Raw genomic sequence first — 25,947 nt, forward strand, 5'->3', positions numbered from 1 at the left:
ATCAGCTAATGTAATGAAATATAATTACAACACTATTTGGATCAAAAAAATGCCTCTCAACTATCTGACTGAAATTTTTACTTTAATTAATTGTGTTAAGGAGAAGGTTATCAACACAAAAGTTTTAAGAAGTCATAATTAGCTGAATAATTAAACTAAATAAAAAATTCAAACTAGATAATATATCTTCTCAAATTTTTATTTAGTGACAAAAGGGAAGAAAAATTTAGAAAAATTTACTTGTGGCTCAAATAATGATATTTAAAAATTTCACAATAAAACTGGATAAAATCCGATATTCCATATATAATTAGGGATTAACACTTTTAAAAAAATCATCTTACAGTACATAGAAACATGCTTATAAGAAAGGAGAAACAGAGACTAGGATGTAAGTATAACTTAATTTAGATTGCTAAAAATGGTAACTAAATTCTATTATTAATCAAGAACATGTCAATAAAATAGAATTTGAGAAAAATTAACAGCCTGATCTTTATTCCTCTTTCCAAGCAAAGCTTAATAAAGTTAAATTTGATCCCTGTAGAACTTACTGTCCTTTGGCAAAACTGTAATACTAATGCCAGGATCACTAAGTTTGATGAAAGGAGGATTTCCTGTCTTCCTGTCTTCTTCTCTGATAAGAAGAATATTTTTGGTGCACACATTCCCATGAATAAGGGTTTTTTCTTCCTATTAAAGTTAAATGCATATACATTCAAATATTAATCCACAAATAATTTGAGCACTTAATATGTCCAAGACCCCAAAATGGATTTAAAAAATAAAAATAAAAAAACAGTATTAATAAACATTAATTGGAGGCGCACTTTGAGAAAATAAAGAAATTTTATGGCATCACCGTGCTTCCTGTTTTACATTTTAAGTGAAACAATGCTCTATTCCCATGAAGAAATGAGTACTTTTTTAAAAAATTAATTAATTTATTATTTATTTTTGGCTGCGTTGGTCTTCGTTGCTGCGTGCAGGCTTTTCTCTAGTTGCGGCAAGCGGGGGATACTCTTCACCACAGTGAGTGGGCTTCTCATTGCGGTGACTTCTCTTGTTGCCGAGCACAGGCTCTAGGCGCACAGGCTTCAGTAGTTGTGGCACGTGGGCTCAGTAGTTGTGGCTCACGGGCTCTAGAGCGCAGGCTCAGTAGTTGTGTGGCACGGGCTTAGTTGCTCCGTGGGGCATGTGGGATCTTCCTGGACCAGGGATCGAACCCGTGTTCCCTGCAATGGCAGGCGGGTTCTCAACCACTGCGCCACCAGGGAAGTCCCACGAATACTTTTTAAAACTACTTAATGCCAGTTCACTTTATTAAGCTGAGATTTTAAATAGTATATATTTGTAGGTGGTAGTTAACAGCAAGAAATACTGTTTCTGTTTGGTAGGTGCATTCTTAAGGATCTGATCACTAGCTGGCCCTCTGGTATTCTGCTTCTCTGGCAAAACTGCTTTCTCAATGGGCATAATGTCCAATTACCCACAAATACGATAACAAGGTATCTTCTGCAGGGGTTTTTTGCTATTCATAGTTAGCACATTTTTTTGATAATTTTTGGTTAAATTCTCTGAAGCCAAGATACACAAACTACAGACTGTCCATCAGCAGTTCTAAGAGATTGATGGGATGACAAAACTATTTCTTTCAAAATTGATTTCACATAAATATATGCCTAAAATAATCCCTTTCATCAACTAACACAGATTTTTTTAAATGACTCAACATCAATTTACAGATTTATTTCTTGGTCCCAGGTCAAGATCCTTTCACATTGCTTCATAATCTAAAACAGTAAGTTGGCAAAAGAATATACTAATTACTTACTAGAAAATGCATGGCCCATGCCAGCTGTTTAGCCACTTCAAGTTTCCATAATATATTTATAGAATTTTTATTCTTTTTCAGATATATATCTAGTGATCCAAATTTTACAAACTCCTGAACCAGAATATCTGCATTAAAATATAATGACAGTAATAAGGCTCAAGTACAATACAGTAAAATATAATTTTAAACTTTTATAATTATATTTATAGTTATATGTGATATTATTATAGGTAAACAGATTAAACTACGTAAAATTCACTAATTTAAAGAAAGGTTAACAGCTATATAAAATGTATTTTGGGGTTTTAGTTTATTCACAACAGCAAGAGGTAAAGTCTAAACAATTAAATATAAACACAATATTATATATAATTGTACATTATGTATAATAATATGTAGATGTATGTAGATTGAATCCCAAATTGTGATTCTGCTTCATCTAATATTAAAATTAGTTTTCATATGATATACAACAACTTTTGGTGACAAAATTACCTTTGGACCTTGCTGGGTAACTAAAACAAATGTTATGAAAGTTTTGCTGCCTATAGTTAATTTGGAGAGCAATCAACATGTCAATCATAAAGAACTGACTGCAGGGAAATTTACATCAGGGCAAGTGTCAAAAAAAAGATCTAAGCATTACAATGAGCAAGAGCTTAGTAAAACTTTTTTATGTGGCATGTAAGACCTACTGTGTTTCAGAGATACCACTGACTGTCATATGTCCCATTATTATGTGTCATAAAATTTTAAAAATTGCCAATTAAATTATGAAATGCCATCAATTATATCACACTTCCTTAATTCAGATATTTTTAATGTGAAAAAAAGTATCACAGATCAATGAAATAAGTATAAAAGCAAATGTAAGATCTGGGATTATTTGCTCTGAAACATTGTTTTCAAACTTTGTAAAGAAGTATATTCTTTTTTTCCCCTAAATGAAAAATTATGGGAAATATCAATAAATAAAAAAGAGAAATACAGAACCACTCTAGTTGGTGGTGAGGGGCAGAACTCTCCACTCTGCATTTAGGTTTAGTCCCATTTCATCAGTCCCCTGAGATACCTCTACAGAACAGATTTGAAAACCACTGCCTCGGAAAAAACTATCAATTTTCAAAAACATGAAAAAATGTTATATAAGTATGGATGCATATTTAATCTACATTACTAATGGGAAATTAATTACATAAGTAATTTCTGAATGTAAACTTTTGAGAGTTTTTATGAACAGTTTAAATTTAGCCATAAATTATATCTATATCAACATCCAATCATTTCAGTCAGTTCCATTACAATTCAATCTAACATTTATATGCTTTGTCTTAATAATTTCAAAGAGATCTGTACTGAAATGGCCAGTTATTACAATGTTATGTTGAACCAGCCATAATCTGTATTGCTATGGTTAACAGAAAAGGTTGTTTTTGTTTACTATAATACTCTATAACATAAGTCATATTAAACTGCTTACTGCATTTTAATTTCATTCATTGGTTTCCTTTTTAAGAAGATATAACTGAACAGTTCCATAGTGTTTTTGGTTTCAACAATATTTAATTCCTGTTAAATTATAGTTTATATTGATATCTATGATCCTGAAATTGAATTTTCTATATAAATAAAAATGGATGTTCTGAGAAAGGCATAACATTAACATAAGGAAGCCAGTCGTTTTACTTACTCTCCTCTCCACAGACACATACTCCATAATTTAAAACCAGATGTTTGTGAGAAAGCTGGCTCATCATGCTTGCTGCTTCAAAGAAAGACTAAGGAAAAGAAAAATATACAAAAGATGCAAAAGAATTATTTTTTGTGTCTAAAAGCATTCATAGTTCAGAAAGATTCTCTCTGCCATAAGAGAAATGCACTTTCTCCTATTCTTAGCAGGACTATAGATAAGGTTACAATGTGCTCTGGTCCCTTCAGATGGACTTACAACTGCCATCAACCTTGATGTTAGAGTTCATTCTCAGGAAAACCTTGAGTAAGCTTGGTTCAAGCAGACAGCAATGTGAAAGAGCAACAGTGGTACAGGGCAACATGAATGATGCAAGATTAACAGGCTTAGACCCATAGCACCTAGAACAGAGAACAGAGGTACGAACAGAGACAGACACCAAAGACAGTGATGTGGGACTGCAGTAAATGGATGGGAGCTTCAAGTAACACTTCCTAAAGAATTAAGAATGATCGCTGTGCAGATAAAATACTGTAACAACTATGTCAGGAGACTGGCATGGTATTAACATCACTCTAACTCAACTAAACTTTGCCTAGAACTTCTGGGTATGGCTGTTGAAGATCACAGTCACCAACACTGTGGTGTTCTGGATTAGAACAACTCTTCAGCTTCTCTGTTTCACATTATCTTCTACTAACATCCTTTAAGACATTTTAAGTATCATAAATGTTTGTTACATCATGTTTGGTGATATCTTACTATACTAAGGACTTTGGCAACTGGCAGCTGGGTTTCTGCTGGCTAGCATCTTTGGATGATGCCCAGAGGTACAACATTTCACCTGGAGTGTTCCTCACGTACACTGCCTTTCAAACTTTTTTTAAGTAGATGAAATTATAGAGGAAACCTGTGGAACCCATGAAGCTCTGGGGAGCCAAATTCAAAAACCACTGCTTTAGTATATGCAAAGATGTAATAATACACATAACACAATGCTTAATATTTAGTTTGGAAATTAGTTATTATGAAAAAATTCCATATTTTTTTAGACTCACCAGAATACATCCTCAGAAAGGTCCTTGATATATATACTTTTAAAAATTACAATTTTGAAAAGCTGCATACATGAATGTGTTGTGTACATATGAGAGCATATCTTTAAATATCATAAACTACATGAACTATAAAAGGAATATACAAACCTCTGAATAGTTTCTATGTGCTTTATCCAGAACTTTTAAAAGAACTTCTGTTTCATGCAGTTGACCATAGTCTCCTACTTCTCTTCTTACACCTTTAAAAATTTTGGTAAAAGTTCCTTGGCCAAGGCTTTCATGCTTTAACAGAAAAAATGGAAAGAAAGAATGAATAAAGATGCAGAAAGAAGTGGGAATTAGGAAATATGTTCAATGACAAACAGTCTTAAAAAATCCACTAGTACTTCTTGCATATCCTTACAGAATAACTGTTGAAAGTCTGCACTCTGAAGCAGGGCTGCCTGCAGTCTATTATTATTAGTTTTGTCATGTTAGTCAGGTTACCTGGCAACTCTCTGCTTCTTGTTACTCACATAAGGATTCATATCTTTATAATTCTGGATAATTCTATCTATTGTCTCCTTAAGGATCTCAGACATCAGCTGGTTTTTCTCATTCTACTCTCCATGTCCCTTAAGTTCTGTTTCATAATTTCCATTTCTTTCTCCCGTTCTGCTGCCTTTGAATAATTTTCAGATCTACCTTTCAATTCACTAGTTCTCTCTTCAACTATGAGTAATCTGCTTTTTAATTTGTTCATTTTTTTAATGTCAATGAGTGTATTTTTCATTTCTATACTTCCCCCCACCCCCAAATCTTTTTGGGCTGTTTTGATAATGTCTTGGTTTTTCCCATGTTTTCAAATCCTTTTTTATTTTTAAACATATATATATATATATATATATATATATATATATATATATGTATTTTATAATCTCTATCTGAAACGTCTGTTATATGAAGCTCTTGGAGTATAATTTGATATTTGTCGGTCTTCTGACTCTTGCTTAATCCGGGATTATTTCTCCGTATGTTTTAAAATTTTCAATAAAAAGCTCATGTTTGGAGTCATTTTATCTGTGGGAATCTTGGGTGGCCTAGGTTAAGAGTATATTCTTCCAAAAAGATTTATATTTTCTCTGTCAACCACCACAGGGTGTTACTAGGGGAGTACCACTTGTTATTTTAATTTAATTTATTGGCTTAGGGTTTCTCAAACCATGCAGGTGATATAAAGAAACCCAAACTCAAAACTTTATAATTACAAATTCTCAGGACAGACTTTTTCATAACTAAGAGCTCAACTAAAACAGACAACGCTCTTCTCTTTTTGCTAGCGGGTGAATTTTTCACAATCCATATATTTTTTACTGAGGACGTATTTACGTGAGGGTCCTGGTAATCCTGATCCCCCAAAATGTTCTGTGGCCAAACATCAGCTCTTATGTACTACTTGTTTTCAGTACATTCTTTGAACTTTCCTTACTTTCTTGAGAACTTGAGAATTAAGATACGTTTTTAGAGGAAGACTTTTAATTTTTAATTTATTAAAATTTTTTTTAATTCCTGAAAAGAGAATACAATTCCATTCTTAAAATAATTAAGTTCAGTATCACATTTTCACAAGAAATAAAAATATGTGAACTGCTATAAAAGTTTTATAACATAGGTTATAATAAAACAGCTCCAAATGTCATATGAATGTAACGTGGGGTAGAAAATGAAGAAAACAGTTGTTTTAAAAAGACAAAAAGACAATAATCAGCATCTAATGACTTACAAATATCAAATCTTCATTTCTGATTTTGTGGAACACCATTTGGTTCACATTATTATGCCTCTGTAATGTTGGTGAGGTTGGTACATCAGAAATACCATTGGTTCTGAAGACTAGAAGGTTTGATTTATCTGTTTAAAAAAAACGACAGAATGAATGAAAAAAAAAAGAATATATATATAAAATCAAAACACACTGAGGATATAAATTGCTCCAAAGGGATAAAATAAAATGTGTTCTTAACAGCCTCTTATTGTTCATTTTTTTTTCACAGAAAATTATTTTAGGAGTTTATTCATTGAACTTTGATGTACTCTAAACAGTTATTTTATATATTCAAAATTATAATCCCTTCCTTAACTAGTATAATTTTTCAGGAATTTTAATAATAATTTTAATATGCCTGTTATTTCAAGGGATTTCCAACCTTACTATTTTTATTTTAAAAGATAATTTAAAAGAAATTAAAATTCTAAAAGAATCTGAAAGTTTTTACTTAGAATAACATATGAGAATTTGGTACTGAGGTCTTTCAGTTCAATAAATAAGTGACTTATTGATACCATGAAATTATTATTTTTTTAAGTACATTTTAGAATTACAAAACTTTAAGTCACTTCTAGAAAACACAAACCAAACTGAACAATTCTATTAGACGATGCCTGTACAACATATCAGGAAAAAATTAATTTGTTTTTGAAGCTTCTTCTTTCCTATTTCTTTTGAAATCAACATGCTGAAAATACCTACCACCATATACACCATCCATGGCCAATATTTTAAAAATAACTAGAAATCTATTTTACCTTTCGGCTTTGGGGGACAGCATTTAGTGAACTGGAAAATTATACTGTCTGAGCGAACAGTTTCCATCTGGTAGCAATTCAAAAGATCTTTAAGATTACTGAAGTTCTTCTTAGTACCACTGAGGTTGTATTCTCCATTCTCATTTTTTGTAATCAAACAGTGCTTATATTCAATGACGTTTTCTCTCTATGTAAGTTTAATTATAAAGAGAGGGAAGGAAAAATCACAACGGACATAGTAGTGATTACTGTGACAAAAATGATATCACAAAACAACCAAAAGAACATTTAGACATTTGAACCATGAATACCAGCATAAGGTGAGAGAGGTGTTTGGTTCCTCAAAAAGGCATCTAATTACAACTGCCTAGCCTACAGAAATGGCTTAAGAATTATTTTATTGAAAGGCAAGGAAGAAAGCAATAATAATAAACAATAATACCATCCTTAACAGCTTTCCACCATTTACATAATAAAGTCTAAAACTATTTTAGCATATAAAGCCTTCCATGAGCTGGCTTCTGCCTCCATCCCTAACCTCAACTCCTGCCACTCAACATACAACCCATGCTCTAGCTACATTAGGTGACTTAAAAATTTTCAAGCAAATGCCATGCCGTTTCATGCCTTGATAACTGTACGTGCTATCTCTCTACAGAATGTACATCCTTTCCTTTTGAGCAATGTACTTTTTATTCAATCCTTAAAACTCAGTTCAATTTCCACTTTTTCTGTGAAGTCCTCCCTAACTCTGACCCCATTCCATAAGCAAAGGTGACTACCTATTGTGCCTCTACTGTATTTGTTAATTATGTCTAATATGGCAATTTTAATATTTTTCAGTTTTTCAATGTTTGTCTTATGTGCTCTATTATGAACTTGCTCAACCATCTATTTTTTGAACTGCTTCTTATAAACATATTCAACCGACTTAGAATCATTTTTATAAAATCGACTCATTATCTCCAGTCAGTCTCAAGTGCTTCCTACTCCAAAGGACCTTTCTTAATAATTGCAATCCCTTCTCTTATTGTCTATATTTGCTTACACTAGATATACTGGGTAATAAACAATGCTCGATTTAGTATTTTTTGGTATACTTTATTTTTGTTTTTCCAAAAGATAAATTTCTTGAAGTAGGGTTATGCCATAGACTCCCTGATATTTAGCCCTCATATTATGCTGGGCAAATACGGTAAATATAAAAAATATATGCATTTTGATTAGATAATTGAATATAATAGACTGTCATATATGACAGTAAAGATATTGTGAAATTAGGATAGATTATCAGTATTTTACAACATTAAAGTCATGGAGCAACCTACTTTATGTCTTGTATTTATGGACACTTGATCCACTTTACATATGCTAAATATAAGATGATTGCTTTTTATAAAAATTAAAATAATAACACAATCCTTACATTCTTTAATTTTAAAAAGATAAATTTTGCAAGCAGCTACAAAGTTTCTCAAGATTTATACCATGAAACTGCCTTATAAGTGATAGTATCTTTTTAGATAATTTTGGATAGTACACAATCTTAGCTGAGATCCAAAATGATCTGTATTAACAGTGAGATTTCCTTGCAGTTTTACACTTAAAACATACATTGTAGATCATTATTCTTAATATTGGAAAACCACTAGTTAAAAGTGCAATAATGTCCCTTTCTTTGTTATTACCCTATTTCACTCTAATCCTACAACCATTACCTGTAAAAGGAAAGTTTACTTCTGATTTATTTAGTTCTACATGTTTTGGTAAAGATATGCATTTTTGTGAAAAAAGAGACTTCAAGAGACTTGATGAAAACTGACACACTGGTAACACCCAAACATCAAAAAAACAAATAAATTCCAAAAGATAGTAAGATACTAAAAATAATTTTTAATATAAATCCTAGAAATTATATCTTGTTTATGAAGAATAGCTGAGGTAAATTAAGTTTACTTAATTGCTAGTTATCATATCCAAAGCTATCATTCTGAGTATTAAAAAGGAAATATGGTAGGTATTACAAAAGGGAAATTATATGCTCTAAATAAAGATGTTACCATTAATTAGTGTGACATACTAACCTCAACAGCAAAAGTCAGAAAATATTTATTAAAGTCCTTAGGACTGCATCGAAGTACATAGAGTCCAGTCTGATTACCGGCTTTCTTCAGTTTACTGATGGCAAAATCCATTCTAAAGGTAAAGAAGTAATTTGAATGATAATGTAGCAAGAACCATGACATAATGACCAAAATGTCATCTAAAAATCGAAAGTCAAATCTAAAACTCTCAGAATTTTTAGAAGTCTCCTCTATTTTATATTTTTGTCAATAATCTTACAAGGAAAAATATTAAAGTACCAAGCTATTCTGCAATAAGTTCAAACCGATTCAAGGGGCAATTATATTGCTTTAAAAACAAAGGGTATTATAAGACATACAAAATCACAAAGAACAATTCATTCATATGGATTTTCTGCCTTCTGATTTCAAATTTAGTATTTTAAAAACCATACTCTCATAAAACTTCATTTAACTATACAAACAATATGTCATAAAACACTTATGTCTCTTCTACCACAGCAACTGCTAATATAAAAATTTGTGCATCTTTAATATTTAATATAATACCAACGTCTAATAGAAGACCCATGGCAAGCAACAAAGACTACTAATTTTTAAAATTTGCTACATGTTTAACTGAAGCTGCACATCTTGAAAGAAATGTACTCTACATGAAAGCAAGAATTATCTCTGTTTCACTTATCACTGTATTTCTCATACCTAAACCAGTGCCTGGTGCATATTAGGTACTCAGTACATGTTATACAAATAAATGAAAGAATGGATGGATGGATAATGAATGAATGAATGAATGGTAGGAGTTTTAAAAATACTGACTATGTAAATTATAGAATGTTCAAGTAGTGCAACTTTTTCATATCAACCGTACTTCTTTTTTTTTTTTTTCAACCGTACTTCTTAAACAGACATTTAGGTATAGGCCAAATCAGTCTTAAATACCAGTCAGGACATGATTTCTCAAATAGTTAAGGAGAGGTTCAGGTAAAAAACACATGCTCAAAATCCCAGATTGTTTCTTCTGCTCAAGTCCTTCAGACCCGGTGCCAATCATAAAGCACATCCTGGCTGAAAGATAACTAGGACTTGGGGTAAAGAGATGTTGTGCATGATAGCTGGCTTTATCCAGTGTTAAAATAAAGGTTTACAACTGTGTGTGTCAACACGGTAGCTAGTAGCCACATGAAGCTATTTACAGTTGACCCTTAAACAACGTGGGTTTGAACTGCGAGGGTCCACTTATTCGCAGATATTTTTCAATAGTAAATACTACAGTACTGCACAGTCTGTGGTTGTTTGAATCCAAGGATACAGAGGATGGACTATAAGTTATATGAGGATTAACACCTTGTGTTGTTCAAGGGTCAACTGTAAATGTAAAGTTATTAAAATTAAATTTAAAATTCAGTTCCTTAGTTGCACTAGCCACATTTAAAATACTAAATAGCCGCATGTGGCTAGCAGCAATTATTAAAGAGCACAGATACAGAACATTTTCATTTTCACCACTGTGGAACATACTGCACAGAACTAGTCTAGAAATATGGACATCATATACATTTTGTGTTCAAAGCTTTCAGTGGAAGGAGATGGATTATACAAAAATAATGATGATTATCAAATTTTTCACTGTGGCTCCTCTGCAGTATTTCCAAATTAATGAAACATAAATTGGAGGGTTTTTAAAAAAATTAACACTGACGAGTTAATTAAACACACCTAGGGAACTAAATATCAAACTTATACAGCAAGTTAGTATTATAGATTGAGATACAGATGGTAAGTTATATTCTAAATAATTCTAATTATTATGTAATCTGATTGGAAATAGGCTTTCATTAAAAGAAAAACAAGTTCAGTCAGATTAATATTTCTTTCCTAAACTTCCTAAACCTATGTATATCATTCTGTTGTGTAAAATCTTCTATGTAAATACCTCATTTACTTTTAAAAAAATTTACTTTTGAAGTCTGTATTACTCACGAAATTGGGCCATGACAGTTGCTTTGTATATTTTCAAGCACCATTGGAGGTGCTACTTCTTTACAAAGATAATGATGTGCATCTGCAGTTAACCTATAATATCCATCAATTAACGACACAAAAGACAAAGCTTCTTTTAATGACCTAAGTTCAATTTCCTAAGAGGAGAAAAGAAAAAGAAGAAAATTATTTTCACTCCATGCTGTTAGATAATTCTTCTAAAGTAGTTTTCTTCTAAATTGCTCAAATGTCTTTTATGGCTCCCAATTACCCAATGTGAATTACGAATTCTTGTGTCTGATATTTAAGACCCTCTCAAATATGAGTCTGTCATGCCTTTCTAGTTATAGTTCACTCTACACCCATAATTTTATTGTATTTTCCAATACACCTATTAGACAAATGTGCTAGTCATCTTAATTATAAATCTATCTAATCTGATATAAAAGTTGGTATTAATTAGAAATACTGAAAAAAGTTGAAGGAATGATCAACTCCCAGAAAAACAGAAAGTTGTATGTACAAGAATGGAAATGTGATCACGGTATAATGCTTGGCTCAGCAATATTTAGTCACAATGAGAACACAGAGTATGGACTTATATCAAAAATTATAATAAGAAGAGAACTGTGTGAGGTATCTGAACTATAAAAGGTATCTAGCTAACACAAATAGGCCATAAAAATAGGTACTATAAAAGATACCATAAACAATGTTAAAAGACTTGGCGAACTGCAAACCTGTACAACAAAGGATTAATACCTAAGAAAAGGAAGGCATGCTGACTAAAGTGAGTTGCAAGTTTTATAATTTTGGTCATATAACCCTGAAATGGCCTGGTAGGTAAGTCATATAGATACTTAAGTTAAATAAACAAATAACATTAATATGACGTTTAAGCCTGAAGTACAAGAAATATCTGAGTTAAAAAGAAAACAGAGCCAGAAAAATAAGCAATTTAAGAGCAGACTATAAAGGAATTCATTTCTTCCCTTTCAATTAAAGTTAAGTGGGATGTCTGAAGCTATTTTGTTTTATTTTATTATTATTTTTTTTGGCCACGCCATGCAGCATGGGGGATCTTAGTTCCCCAACCAGGGATCGAACCCATGCCCCCTGCAGTGGAAACACAGAGTCCTAACCACTGGACTGCCAGGGAATTCCCTCTGAAGCTATTTTAAAAAAGAGAAGGGGTTAATCTTTTAGAATTAAACATGTCTCACAGTTCGGGTAGGGATCACCTGGGATTGGTTTACATTTTGTTATATAAAGAGGTGGTATGACTATAATTACGTACATCTCTATCGGTAAAAAAAGATTATACAGTTGTCGCTCCATCCCTCCGTATCTATCTCTCCCTCCACAGATACCAAAATCCGTGGATCCTCAAGTCTCTTATATAAAATGACGTATTATCTGCATAAAACCTACGTACATCCTCCCATATACTTTAAATCATCTCTAGATTACTTATAATACCTAATACAATGTAAATGCTATATGAAAATGCTATGTAAATAGTTGCCCGCACATAGTAAATTCAAGTTTTGCTTTTTGGAACTTTCTGGAATTTTTTTTCCTGAATATTTTCAATCTGCGATTGGTTGAATCTGTGGATATGGAACCCGCAGATACAGAGGGTCGACTGTAGTGAGGAATGAGCATTACAACAGGGAACTAGCACAACTGGGGCTGGGGGTGGGGGAGGAAAGGGCAGGAGGTAACTGGTGCTTTTGCTAATTATGAAAATGACTGAAAAATACATTAACATACAAGACACTCTACGGGAAGATAGTGTTGGTAGTGATACAAAAAGCTAGATGTAATCAAAAAGCTTACTAAATTGTTGTTTGTTTATAGCTCTATTTAAAACTATAATCAAAATCCCTACAAGAAAGTAACTTTGGTATTAAGATTCTGAAATACTTATTTCTGACAACTGTAAAACATAACCATTATTTAATGATAAAGCAAACTTACTAGACTTTTACCATCTTGCTTATGAATAGTTACAATTCTGCTTTCATTTGAGCCTTCTTGGTTTGCTTGTTTAATACTGACATCAATAATATCAGGAAAATCACAATATAACTGTAAATCCTGTAATTAAGAGCAGTTGATATTAAAAACAGGTAGAATTTATGGAGCCATTTTAAAACAAGACTCTTATGAAGGAGATTTCATTCCAAATTCTTTTTAAAAAGTATTGATACCAATAGATAAGCATTAAATGGGATTCTCTCCCCCAATAATGTAACCCTAAAACTACACTGTATCTTGCTTTCACTTAAAAATGAGAGCATTAAAGGGTGTAATCCACACTCCAGGAATCTAAAGTGTGCTATAGTACCCTTCAATCCAATCAACATTAATAGAAACCATTGCCAGAAAATTGAAAGTTTACCAAAGAATGAAGATAAAAAAAAAAAACTGATAATATCCTAAGAACCACATAGATATGAACAAACTTAAAATTCGTAATGCAAACCTAAACAAAAACTAAATTATTTAACAAGTATACAACATCATAAAATCAATGAAAATTAATCTTTTTCAAACTAATTAAATTTCATGACTGTGCTTCATATTATAAATAATAGTAAAAGGAGAAAAGGAAGCAAAACTACCTTAAAAATCAGTTAGAATTCAAGAGTGAAACTATAAAAACACCATTACTATTATTTAGTCATAAAAAATTAAATAAAATGCCATTTAAGAACAATGAGAAAAGAACTATAGGTATGACCTTGTTGGCATCACATTATTAAAAACTTCCATTTGTATCAATGGGAGAAGAGAAGTGCAAGACCATGTTTCAAATGACTAAAAGTACTTTGCTTCTATTGCCATTCTACTTAAATTAACAAAGAATGAGAACATATCATTGAGGATTACCTGTTCTGTCAGTGTCTCACTTTCTTTATGTTTCCCTCTTGACCACTGAATTCCACCGTTTCCAGTTATTATAATGGTTGCAAAAATCTCCTCACCTGAAGGACCTCTTCCAGGTTCTTTTACTTCAAATTGCTCTGTGTAGAAGGCAGACTGAAGAGTTTCCAGATTTATAAGATACTTAAGTTTCAAGTTTCTGGCAGTGGCTTTGCAATGGCTGAATTGCTCAATAAATCTGCGAAATCTGTACCTTATTCGTTTCCTTGTCAAAATATGATAGTCTTGGATCTTTGCTCGAACACATTTTGGTAAAAATGTCTTGTAGCTAGGAGTAAAGAGCACACACAACAGCAGAACAAATTGGAACAAAACAAAATTAAAAGAGAAGTCACCATGTTTCTCCATAATAAGTAAATAGCACAGTAGTCAAATGGAAAAAAGTGACACAGCCACCAACCATATAGTATAAAACCTTAAGGTTTTGTTTGATGATGTGAATGCATTTACAAATTCTGAGTCACCATAAATTTTTAGAGCAAGAGATGTTAATTTTCTTCCCTAATGAAATGAAGACATAGTCTAGTTAACATTGGAGTCTAAAAACTTATTTTCTCTGATTATCTTATATACCATTTTTTGGCATACTCTAAAATGTATCTGAATTCTGGAAATTGTTACATTTTGTTAGATGCTACTGATTTTTCATTAGGTAAACACACTTCTTTTGTATGCATTATTTTCTCAGGCAACTTTCAATAACTCCTAGTAATTCCTTTGCAATCAAAACATTCCATTTGGAAATGTTCTGAATCTTTTGTACTTCCATCTCTATGTAAAATATCCTAAGGAAGGTAGATAACTTACTTCTCTCCTGCTCAAATGTCTCACAAATGAAGAACATTTTATTTCTTAAGGTACAACTATATTAAATTTCCATGCCTTCACATATGCTAATCCTTCTTCCCATCACCCATCTCTTATCTGGTTGGCTCTTACTCATCCTACAAGTCTCAGCTCAAGCATCATCAAATCCAGGAAACCTTTCTGGACCTCTATAACCACATTAGATGCTACTCCCTTTGTATGACAGCATTCTGTGCACCATTCCATAATATCACTTACCACATTCTACCGTACCTGAGTGATGGAGCTGGCTAACGTTTAGAGAATGTTACATTTTAAGGATTATTTGTTAAACAGCACTGATTATTAAACAGCGATCATTAAAATTTAACTTAAATAAACTTACAAATTAAGTATATTTAAAATATAGGTAATGATTACTCAAAAGGCATCACTTCCTAATTATTTTACATTTTTAATTTTATTTTACATTTTGCTACTATCTATGCTTTTGAGGTTATAAATGTCTATCATATCCGAGTGGTGGAAAAGGTTTGCTATTCCTCATCTCTTTTCAATTCTGCATTCAGTGATGTCAGGTTGATACTCTGAAACTGGCCACAGAGAGGGTTTTTAAACCATGGATATCAGCAAAAATTACAAACAAATCAGACTTTTTTTTTTTTAAGAACTGGTTGTTAAACATTTACCAGCATACCACTGCTTACTTACTCCCTTTGCCTCTCTACCCTAATCCCCTTAAGGAACTCTCAGTTTTGTACTCAAGTAGCCAAAGCTGCTGGAGAAAGTCATTTGACAAGGTAGATAGGTTGCATCATAAATTCATAATCACCAATTTCAAATAGGCTTTTATCACTGCCATCACTTTTATGACATTTCTCTGTTCAATTAATTTTCCCAAGTCCCACAACTATGTCAAACCCTCTCCAATATCCTCAAACCTCCTACCTTTCTTTTGCCTTAAACCTCAGCTACATTTCTCTTCACTTTCGGCAAATGACTTCACCTCTTTCTTAGGGGGAAAAAATTAAAAAAGCTTCTCTAAGCAGAGCTCCCTCAATATCTTGCTAGCAAAATTTCATACATCTGCATTCATTCTCTCCTCCTTCCCACCTGTTATAATAAATAAGGTATAAATCTCTTAAAGCCATTCCTTTGACATGAACTTACCTATACCCCCTCTTTTCCTCTAATATATATCCACCCTCTGGGGAATTTTACCCTATCTATTATTTCTCTTCTATCCACAAGTTTTAAAAATACTAATGTTCTTCCTATCTTAAATGTAAAATTTCCTTAGCCCTCATCTTCCTCCAGCTACAGCCTATCTGGCTTCTTTTTGAAGTTTATATAGCCATTTCTATTTTCCTTCCTTCCATTTACTCCTTAACTCACCCCAATCTGGCTTCTGTTCCATCATTCTGTAGAAACTTCTCTTGCTAAAATCAAGAAAAACTTCCATGTTGCTAAAACCAAATTCCTTGTTCATTTTACTTGTCATTTTTCAGCAGCATCCAACACTGTTGATCACGCTCTCCTTGAAACTGTCTCCCCTTAGCTTTCCTGATTTTCTTCCCATCTCTTTGGCTACTCGTCAATCTTCTTTACAGGTTCAATCCCCTTTAGCTGGTGACAATTGTTGGAGTTCCTCAAGACTTAATTATGGGCCCTCTTCTTATCTATACTTTCTTTCGCACTAGATACTCTATATGCAAATGACTATGATATCTCTAGCTGTAGCGCAGATCTCTAAGCTCCAGACCCATATCTTCCACAGTCAAGTCAATTTACCCTTATAATATGGATGGCTCAAAAGTGCCTCAAACAATGTGTCAAACCAAACTCATGAGTTCCCCTAACGTCCTCCCCTGAAAGATCCTCTTACAGCATTCCCTATCTGAGTACACAGCACTACAGTTCCCCTATTTCCACAAGACCCAGAAACTCAGGAATCACCCTCAAACAACCTCTCTATCAACCCCCATTATTCAATCCATCACCATTTTCCTTTGATTTTACCTTCTAAATATTTCTCTAATTTGCCCATTTTTCTCATTATTAACCCAATCAACTGCATCTCCTGGGGGAACTACTGCAATGGCCTTACTCTCTGGTTGACCCACATCTCCATTTTCTCTTCCAACCCTCTGATTTGTTTTCTACACTGGTGTGGAGTCATGGGGATCTTTTAAAAACACAAATCTAATCTTTTTACCCTTGCTTAATACTCTTACATAGTTTCTTAGTGTTCTTACCCTTATCAACATGTCACTAAGGTTCTACATAGTCTAGCCCCTGCCTCATGACCTTTGAGCTCTAGCCATACTGACTCTAGCCATACTGACTCTCTTCATTCTTCCTGTGGTCACTTCTGCTACAAGGCCTCTTCCATGAGCCTGTACTCTCCATCTCCATCACTTACCTCTCTCCACCCACTAAATTCTACTCATTTTTTCAGATATCAAAAGTCACACTCTTTTCCTTTTCATGGCAATTATATATTTGTAGATAAACAGATATATAAAATTTAATGAAAGTCTGGATAGCATATAGGAGAACCTCAGTAAGTGTAGGGAAAAAAAACCTGAAAAGGCTTAAAAATACAATCAGAATACAAATGATTCCTACTTTATCTACTTCTGTCAAAAACTTTAGTTATACCAAGAGCCTTAATAAATTTGGATTACAATTTACATAAACACCCATGGCTACTTGATTTAACAAGGCTTTGAAAGCTTATCTGGAGATAAAAAGAAGAGTTTAAGATAACAAACTACAAGTCTTTCCACTTTGATCCCTGGAATAAAGGACCAGACATACATCCTTTGCTAACACCACAGGAATGTATGATTTCTTAAATATGGTGAATCCACTTTGATGTCATGCTATCTGAACCAGACTTGTTAGAAACACTAAAATTTTTCAAGAGATACAAAGTTGTTAACTCTTGAAGCATAAAAACATTTTTCCTGATGTTTTTCTTATTGAATTTTTAAAGTAGCCTAAAATTCAGGCTCTAAAAGTTCTGAAATTAAGCCTTGCCTTATTATACTATTTTTGTACCATAAAATGAAACATGCATCTTATTATTACAATTGGAGTAGGCCACTGGAAACTCTAATATTTGCTTAGTTGTCTAGAAAGGGAGTCTAGTGATATGAGGTAAATACCTCAGTTGCTATGTAAGTGGCCTTGGCCCTGGCCTAGTGTTCGCAAATTCAGCAGGGTCTCCTTTAAACTCTTTCTATTTTCCAGCTCTCTTCTTCCTACCCTTTAGCAAACTTAGGATTTTAAAGAGCAGATGGAGAATGAAAACAGAAAAATCTTATTTGTTTCCTTTATTTTCTGTACTCCCATACCTAAGCCACAATGTCCAATTAGGAACTGGCATACAAAAGAGTAAGTATCTTATCCATACACATGCACAAAGAGATGAACAAAGACATATTGATATATACAGGTACTATGTACACACAGAGGCATGTGCTCACAGACACAGATGCACCTAACACACAGGCACAGACACGCAGAGATGTATCTTACATGTATTTTTTTTTAAGTCTGGGAAAGAATACGTTTTTAGTTATACTAGTCAGAGATCCATACTCTACTGGATATTTCTAGGAACAAAGCAGCTTATTTCATTCTGCCAAGAACTAATCATTCATCTGTTCTTCCATTATTCCTGAAAACTTTAAAAATGAGTAGAGTTCCTTGATTATTTCTCAGAAATGAGCTGGAAGTGAAAATTCGGAAAACATCAGTGAGTTAAATTACATTAAGAAGGCAAGCAAATCAGGCATGTTTTTCCTTCAGTAGAGGCATAAATTATTTATCTAATATTAAATATCATGGTACCAAAGACAAAGGAAAATACAGATAGATTACTTCAAAATTTAAACTCTTGTACTGCAAATAATACTTTCAAGAAAGTGAAAAAAATCCATAGGATGGGAAAAATATTTGCAAATCATAAATAGGAGAACGTACAACTGGAGACTTGTATTCATAATATATAAAGAACCTTGACAACTCAATAAAAAATATTGAATTGTACAATTAAAATGAGTGCACTTTATGATATGTAAATTATACCTGAATAAAACTGTTTTAAAATATCATGAAATCTTATCAATATAATAAATGAATATCTACACAGTTTTAAAAGTAAAATATAGGAAAAATGATGCAGAATTTTGCAGATGCATTTATATCCTGGTAAAGATAATCAGAGAAATACAATTATTAAACATTCACTTGTTTTAGGACACTAGACTTTGGACAATATTATGGTCTCCAAAGCATAAGTGTTCTATCATAGCTTAAGCCTAGAGATGGCTTCATATTTAAAAACTCACTTTCAGTGGCTCAAAGCTTCTCTGTTCTTCAACTGTGTTCCTTTCAATTCCTTCAGTTTCTATTAACGACATCTAAGATACTCCTTCCCTCACTCCGTTCTACTATGGTCTTGCTATAGCAGGTATTCAATAAAAAGTTGTTAAATGAATGAATGAACAAACGAATGAATAAGTTACTATTCTAAGAGGTGTTTGTATTTTAATAAAGATCAAGGCATTAGTGGAAAACAGAAATGTTTTCGTTTTTCCTTTAGATGTTGGAATCTTCAAGACACCTCAGTGAGTTCCTAAAATCATACGCTATGGCCTGCATCCTTAGGTTAAGGACTACCAGACATCTGAAAACAAAACAAGAATACCTAAAACCAGAGAGGGAAACACAGAAACTGATAACCTGTAAATTGGGTATTTAACTGTTTTGAGGGCACTCAGCAAAGGAGGGACTGAAGCCAGTTACTGAGAAAAGGATTTCTAGGAATAAAAGGAATTTTAACCAGATCATGACATCCTCAAACTTCTAATCAGGTAAGCATGTAATATGTAAAACAAATGTTTAGTCTTCAAACTTCAAAAAAACAATCAAAGCATTCTTATAATAGTCATATATACCTTTAAAAAGAGTAGAAGTTTTATAGCCATTAAAGCTGGGCTGTAGGAGTAGTGTTTCAAAAAATTGTATAGGCTTGACTGTCAGAATTCAGTGTGCAGAAGAATAATTTGGAGAATGTGGATCACTTGTATAAGAATCTGCTGGATCTGTTATAAAATGAATAAGGTCTGAGGAGCTAATGTAAAACATGGTGACTATAACTGATAATACTGTAGTCTATTATTGAAATTTGCTACGAGAGTAGAACTTAAATATTCTCACCAAAAAAAAAAAAAAAAGATAAATATGTGAGGTGATGGATGTGTTAATAAACTAGATAGAGGGAATCGTTTCACAATGCATATGTATATATACCATGATGTACACTTTAAATATCTTACAATTTTATATGTCAAATACACCTCAATAAAGCTGAAATTTTAAAAAATCTCCTACAACACTTGTAAAAATTCATATTTGTAGGCGTCACCTCAGATTTACTAATTCGAACTTCTTGGGTTAGCGCCCAAGAATCTTCTGTTTTAACAGGCACCTCAGGTGATACTAATTCAAGTATCACCACTTGAATTAGTGGTGATAAATATGGACCACTACTTGAGAAATACTGACTCAATTATTTATACAGACAATTTGTGCTTACCAGAAATTATGCCTCCAGGTGTTCTTTTCATTCCTTTGACCTTACCTAGTCTTTTCAGAATGAATGAATTAAATAATAAATAGGTGTTGAACACCTATTAAAGTCAAGCAGAACCTTGTGGGCTCCCACCCAAGTACAAAGGCCCCTCTTGTACATAAAAAAGCTGAAGTCTCCCAGGACTCCCTCAGTCACAAAGAGCAGGCCCAAGAAGTTAATAATTAGGACAATAGAGTCACAGAGTCTTTCAGTGTCTGATGTACATTCCTGAGTTGTTGTACAGATACTATAACTGCCACCAGAGGGGAAAAGCTAACTGCATGATGACCAGACTGTGACCATGACATAAGCTGCTCCATCTTGAGAAGTACTGAATCTACGGCTAGCACAATTCCAAGAACCAGCCTCAAGAGAATGGGAATAACACTATTGCTCTTAATAATCTGCATCGTTGTGGGCTTCAAAATAATTGTAGCTTGCTCTACCCGTATATGTAAGTGGGCAACTAAAACTGCCAGCAAAGAGATGCTACAGAGCCACGTTGACATCTTCTACTCTAAGAATACAGCACACCCTATGTCAGCATGAAGAAGTTACAGAAGACAGACCTTCACCCATAATCCCATAGAAATGGAATGATGTCTGACAGTGGGGATTTGTAGGCAGCTCTTTGCAGGAAGCAACCCTTTGCAGGAAGCAGCTCTCTGCAGGGGGCCCCTTTTGTCTTGTCACTTTAGCAAAGCTATATTTTAACTAGCCTCCAGCCCAAGCACATCTTTCAAATCTTTTGATCACCCAATGCCTCGCCTAACCTGTTGATACTTTTCTTAGATTTAAGAGGTAGAAATGAAGAATAAGTAATTAAGAGATGATAAGCTCTTTTCCCCAGCTTCCCCTTCAGTAATCTCATGAGCAAACTGTGTGAACAAGATAGCATCTAAACAAAGATCACTAGGAGTCGACAAACTCACATGCAGTGGGAGATGGTGAAGAATGCGATCCCTGCCTCAATGACAGACTGAGATTACTTCCCCTTTTTCCCTTTAAAAACTTTCATGGTCGAGCAGAATATTTGGAGGTGGTTGTGGGACACGAGCCTGCATTCTTCCCAGGTTGCTGGCCTCCAGAATAAAGCAAACTTTCCATTCCTACAAGCACTCATCTCTCAAGTACTGGCTTTCAAGCAGCGAGCAGCCGAACCCGAGTTCAGTTAACACTATGATATTTTCTGTAGTACTCCAACTCTTTCAGTAATTTCTTTTAATTATACAATAAATAAGTACTCAGAATGTAATGTACTACAGTTAACACTGCTATATGGTATTATTTGAAAGCTGTTAAGAAAGTAGATCCTAAGAGTTCTCATCAGAAGGAAAAGATTTTTTTTCTTTCTCTTTTTTTTCCACCTATATGAGATGATGGATGTTAACCAAATCTAATGTGATAATAATTTCATTATTATGTAAATCAAGTCATTTTGCTGTACACCTTACATTGTTACAGTGCTATATGTCAACTATATTTCAATAAAACAGGAAAAAGAAGAAGGAGAAAATAATGATTTCTTTTATCTCACAAAGTATGTGTTACATAAGGAAGAAAAGTTACTCATACAATATTTAATTATTATAAAATCAAAAAATAAAATACCTAGGAGTAAAGTTACCTAAGGAGGTAAAAGACTTGTACTCAGAAAACTATAAAACACTGATGAGAGAAAATGAAGATGACACAAACAGATGAAAAGATATACCATGTTCTTGGATTGGAAGAATTAATACAGTTAAAATGACTATACTACCCAAGGCAATCTACAGATTCAATGCAATCCCTATCAAAATACCAATGGCATTTTTCACAGAACGAGAATAAATAATTTTAAAATTTGTATGGAGACACAAAAGACCCTAAATACCCAAAACATTCTTGAGAAAGATAAACAGAGCTGGAGGAATCACTCTCCCTGACTTCAGACTATCATACAAAGCTACAGTCATCAAAACAGTATAGCACTGGTACAAAAACAGACACACAGATCAATGGAACAGAATAGAGAGCCCAGAAATAAACCCACACACTTATGGTCAATTAATCTATGACAAAGGAGGCAAAACTACACAATGGAGAAAAGACAGTTCTAAGTGGTGCTGGGGAAACTGGACAGCTATATGTAAAAGAATGAAATTAGAACACTCTCTAACCCCACACACAAAAATAAACTTAAAATGGATTAAAGGTCTAAATGTAAGACCGGATACTATAAAATTCCTGGAGGAAAACGTAGGCAGAACAGTCTCTGACATAAATTGCAGCAATATTTTTTTGGATCCATCTCCTAAAGCAAAGGAAATAAAAGCAAAAATAAACAAATGGGACCTAATCAAACTTAAAAGCTTTTGCACAGCACAGGAAACCATCAACAAAATGAAAAGACAACCTACTGAATGGGAGAAAATATTTGTAAATGATATGACTGATGAAAGATTAACATCCAACATATATAAACAGCTCACACAACTCAACATCAAAAAATAAACAACCCAATTAAAAAATGGGCAAAAGAACTAAATAGACATATTTCCAAAGAGGAAATGCAGACGGCCATCAGGCACATGAAAAGATGCTCAGTATCGCAAATCATCAGGGAAATGCAAATCGAAGCCACAACGAGATATCACTTCACACCCATCAGAATGGCTATCATCAAAAAAAAAAACGCATAACAAATGTTGGAGAGGGAGGAATGTAAATTGGTGCTGCCACTGTGGAAACCAGTATGGAGGCTTCTCAAAAAATTACAATTTAAACTACCATATGACCTAGCAATTCCACTCCTGGGTAGATAGCCAAAAGAAACAAAAACACTAACTCAGAAAGATACATGCACCCCAATGTTCACAGCAGCATTATTTACAATTGCCAAGGTATGGAAGCAATGTAAGTGTCCACTAACAGATCAATGAATAAAGAAGATGTGGTATATACATGTGTACATACATACATACACACAATGGAAGACTACTCAGCCATGAAAAAGAATGAAATTTTGCCATTTGCAGCAAGATGGATGGACTTGGAGGGCATTATGCTAAGTGAAATAAGTCAGACAGAGAAAGACAAATACTGTATGATTTCACTTACATGTGGAATCTAAAAAATACAACAAACTAGTGAATAAAACAAAAAAGAAGCAGCCTCACAGATATGGAGAACAAACTAGTGGTTACCAGTTGGGAGAGGGAAAGGAGGAGGGGATACTATAGGGGTAGAGGGAAAAAAATGGTTATTATGGGATTATATGAAATCATGTGTTTGGAACTTTTGAAAATTGTAAAGCACTACAGAATTTAAAGAATCATTCAATAAAAACAAAAACAAACAACCCACACCAAAAAAAAGTATGGGCAAACACAGAAAACACAAATAAATTATATAAAAACTGTAACTGTTCATATTTATGTATATGGATTTACATAAGAAAATTACCTGACAGAGCTATAGATGTCCAGGGGGGTCTGATCCTTTTCTTTGGCTATTCTCATCATATCTAACACTGCCATCCCAAGACATTCTTCCTGTGTTTCATGAGTAACAGGTACTTTTATCCATCCATGCAAAAAATCATGCCGCCACTAAAGTAAAGAAAAAAAAGAAATTTAGAAGAAAATATCTCATTAGTTTCACTATCACATTTTAATCTACTATTGTATTTTAACCTATAACGTAATTTCCAGAATATATGCATTTAAAAAGAACGAAAACTCCTCCCTTGATTTTGAAACATTTTGCCATAAAATTTTAGTAGAAGTTCTTTTGCAAATTGAAACTGATTTAAATTGGGTTCCCAATTATAGAATATATATATGACATCAATCTATTCACTGCTTATATCTTCAATTATAACTTCTACATCAAAATTACCTAAATTAAAATAGATATTAATTAAATATGTACTGAGTTCCAAGTATGCTCAAAGCATTATACTAAGGACTGTTTTGGCCTTAGTAACATGTGGCCTCAGCCTCCAAGGAGACTAAAATGTAGCAGGGACATGAAACAAGTAAACAAAAAATTATAATGCCAGACACTGTATAGTAAGTGCCACACAACAGATACTTTAGGAACATAAAAGAAATTGAGATTATATCCAGTAGGGGTAATTAGGGAAGGTTTCACAGAAAATTTTAAATTTCATGTATTCTTTGAACATGAAGAAATTTTTGATGAACACAAAAGAGGATGAGGAAATAGAAGAAATGACAAAAAAAAAAAGCACAAGGCATGTTCAGAGATGTGAAGTAGTTTGGTTGGGGCACACAACTGTAAGGGAACAGAGTGAATTAAAACCTGGAAAAGTAAGTTGGGGTCAGACTGCAGGTACCCTTCAATGACTTGATCCTAGAAGCAACATAGAACCATTTTCTTAAAAGCATCTGTTTCTTTTTTTTTTTTTAATAAATTTATTTATTTTATTTATTTATTTTTGGCTGTGTTGGGTCTTCATTGCTGCACACGGGCTTTCTCTAGTTGTGGTGAGCGGGGGCTACTCTTCGTTGTGGTGCGCAGGCTTCTCATTGCGGTGGCTTCTCTTGTTGCGGAGCATGGGCTCTAGGTGTGCAGGCTTCAGTAGTTGCGGCTCACGGGCTCAGTAGTTGTGGCTCACGGGCTCAGTAGTTGTGGCTCGTGGGCTCTAGAGCACAGGCTCAGTAGTTGTGGCGCATGGGCTTAGTTGCTCCACGGCATGTGGGATCTTCCTGGACCAGGGCTCAAACCCGTGTCCCCTGCATTGGCAGGCAGATTCTTAACCACTGTGTCACCAGGGAATTCCCAAAGCATCAGTTTCTAAAGCATCTTTTCTTAAAGCATCAAGCCTGTTTCATTGGTAGAAGTAGCAATGACAGAAGTGCTTTAAGAAACGGAAGTATTCAAGGAGACTCTTTAAGAGGCTGCAGTAATGGTTCAGATATGAGATAGTAAGGATCTGATGTAGAGAACAGAAGATAATAAAAGAGTCTGAAAAAACTGCTAACTTTACAATTATATATAAAGAATGAAGAAAAGAGAAAAAGAGAAGTTCCAAGATTTTGATCTGGGTGATTTAGGGACATGGATAAAATCAGACTGAACATGTAATGGGGAGAAAGAAAGGGGTAGAAAGTTAAAAGCACCAATATTCTAACAATAATAGCAAGTTTCTTTATAAGAAAGGTAAAAGCCATAATACTGGCTGAAATACCAACCAAGGTTTAAACTAAATAAGAGAAATAAAGGATCGTCTACATTTTATATATGTACCTCCCTTCTTTGCTATGAAAACATCTCATGAAATTAAAGTTTTACATCAATTTTTTAAAAAAATTTTATTAGAA

The 25,947-nt window shown here is 33.5% G+C and overlaps 1 protein-coding gene across 11 annotated transcripts in view; it reads right to left on the reverse strand.

Annotated features, from left to right (window-relative positions):
* The window catches only part of JAK2 (Janus kinase 2), a 265,376-nt gene that overhangs the window by 22,449 nt on the left and 216,980 nt on the right, over positions 1 to 25,947 (reverse strand). For 10 of the 11 annotated variants that reach the window (XM_057547977.1, XM_057547975.1, XM_057547978.1 and 7 more), the window contains 11 exons: positions 24,065 to 24,210; positions 14,113 to 14,434; positions 13,198 to 13,317; positions 11,218 to 11,375; positions 9,235 to 9,346; positions 7,151 to 7,337; positions 6,348 to 6,475; positions 4,733 to 4,867; positions 3,528 to 3,615; positions 1,835 to 1,962; positions 555 to 693 (listed from right to left, as the gene is read on the reverse strand). In XM_057547977.1, coding sequence (XP_057403960.1) covers positions 555 to 693; positions 1,835 to 1,962; positions 3,528 to 3,615; positions 4,733 to 4,867; positions 6,348 to 6,475; positions 7,151 to 7,337; positions 9,235 to 9,346; positions 11,218 to 11,375; positions 13,198 to 13,317; positions 14,113 to 14,434; positions 24,065 to 24,210 — 1,663 coding nt within the window. Of the gene's footprint in view, positions 1 to 554; positions 694 to 1,834; positions 1,963 to 3,527; positions 3,616 to 4,732; positions 4,868 to 6,347; positions 6,476 to 7,150; positions 7,338 to 9,234; positions 9,347 to 11,217; positions 11,376 to 13,197; positions 13,318 to 14,112; positions 14,435 to 24,064; positions 24,211 to 25,947 lie in introns of those variants that run through there. The other variant, XM_057547980.1, reaches the window with a different exon arrangement.

The sequence above is a fragment of the Balaenoptera acutorostrata genome, chromosome 6, assembly GCF_949987535.1.
Source record: "Balaenoptera acutorostrata chromosome 6, mBalAcu1.1, whole genome shotgun sequence".
Lineage (NCBI taxonomy): Eukaryota > Metazoa > Chordata > Mammalia > Artiodactyla > Balaenopteridae > Balaenoptera > Balaenoptera acutorostrata.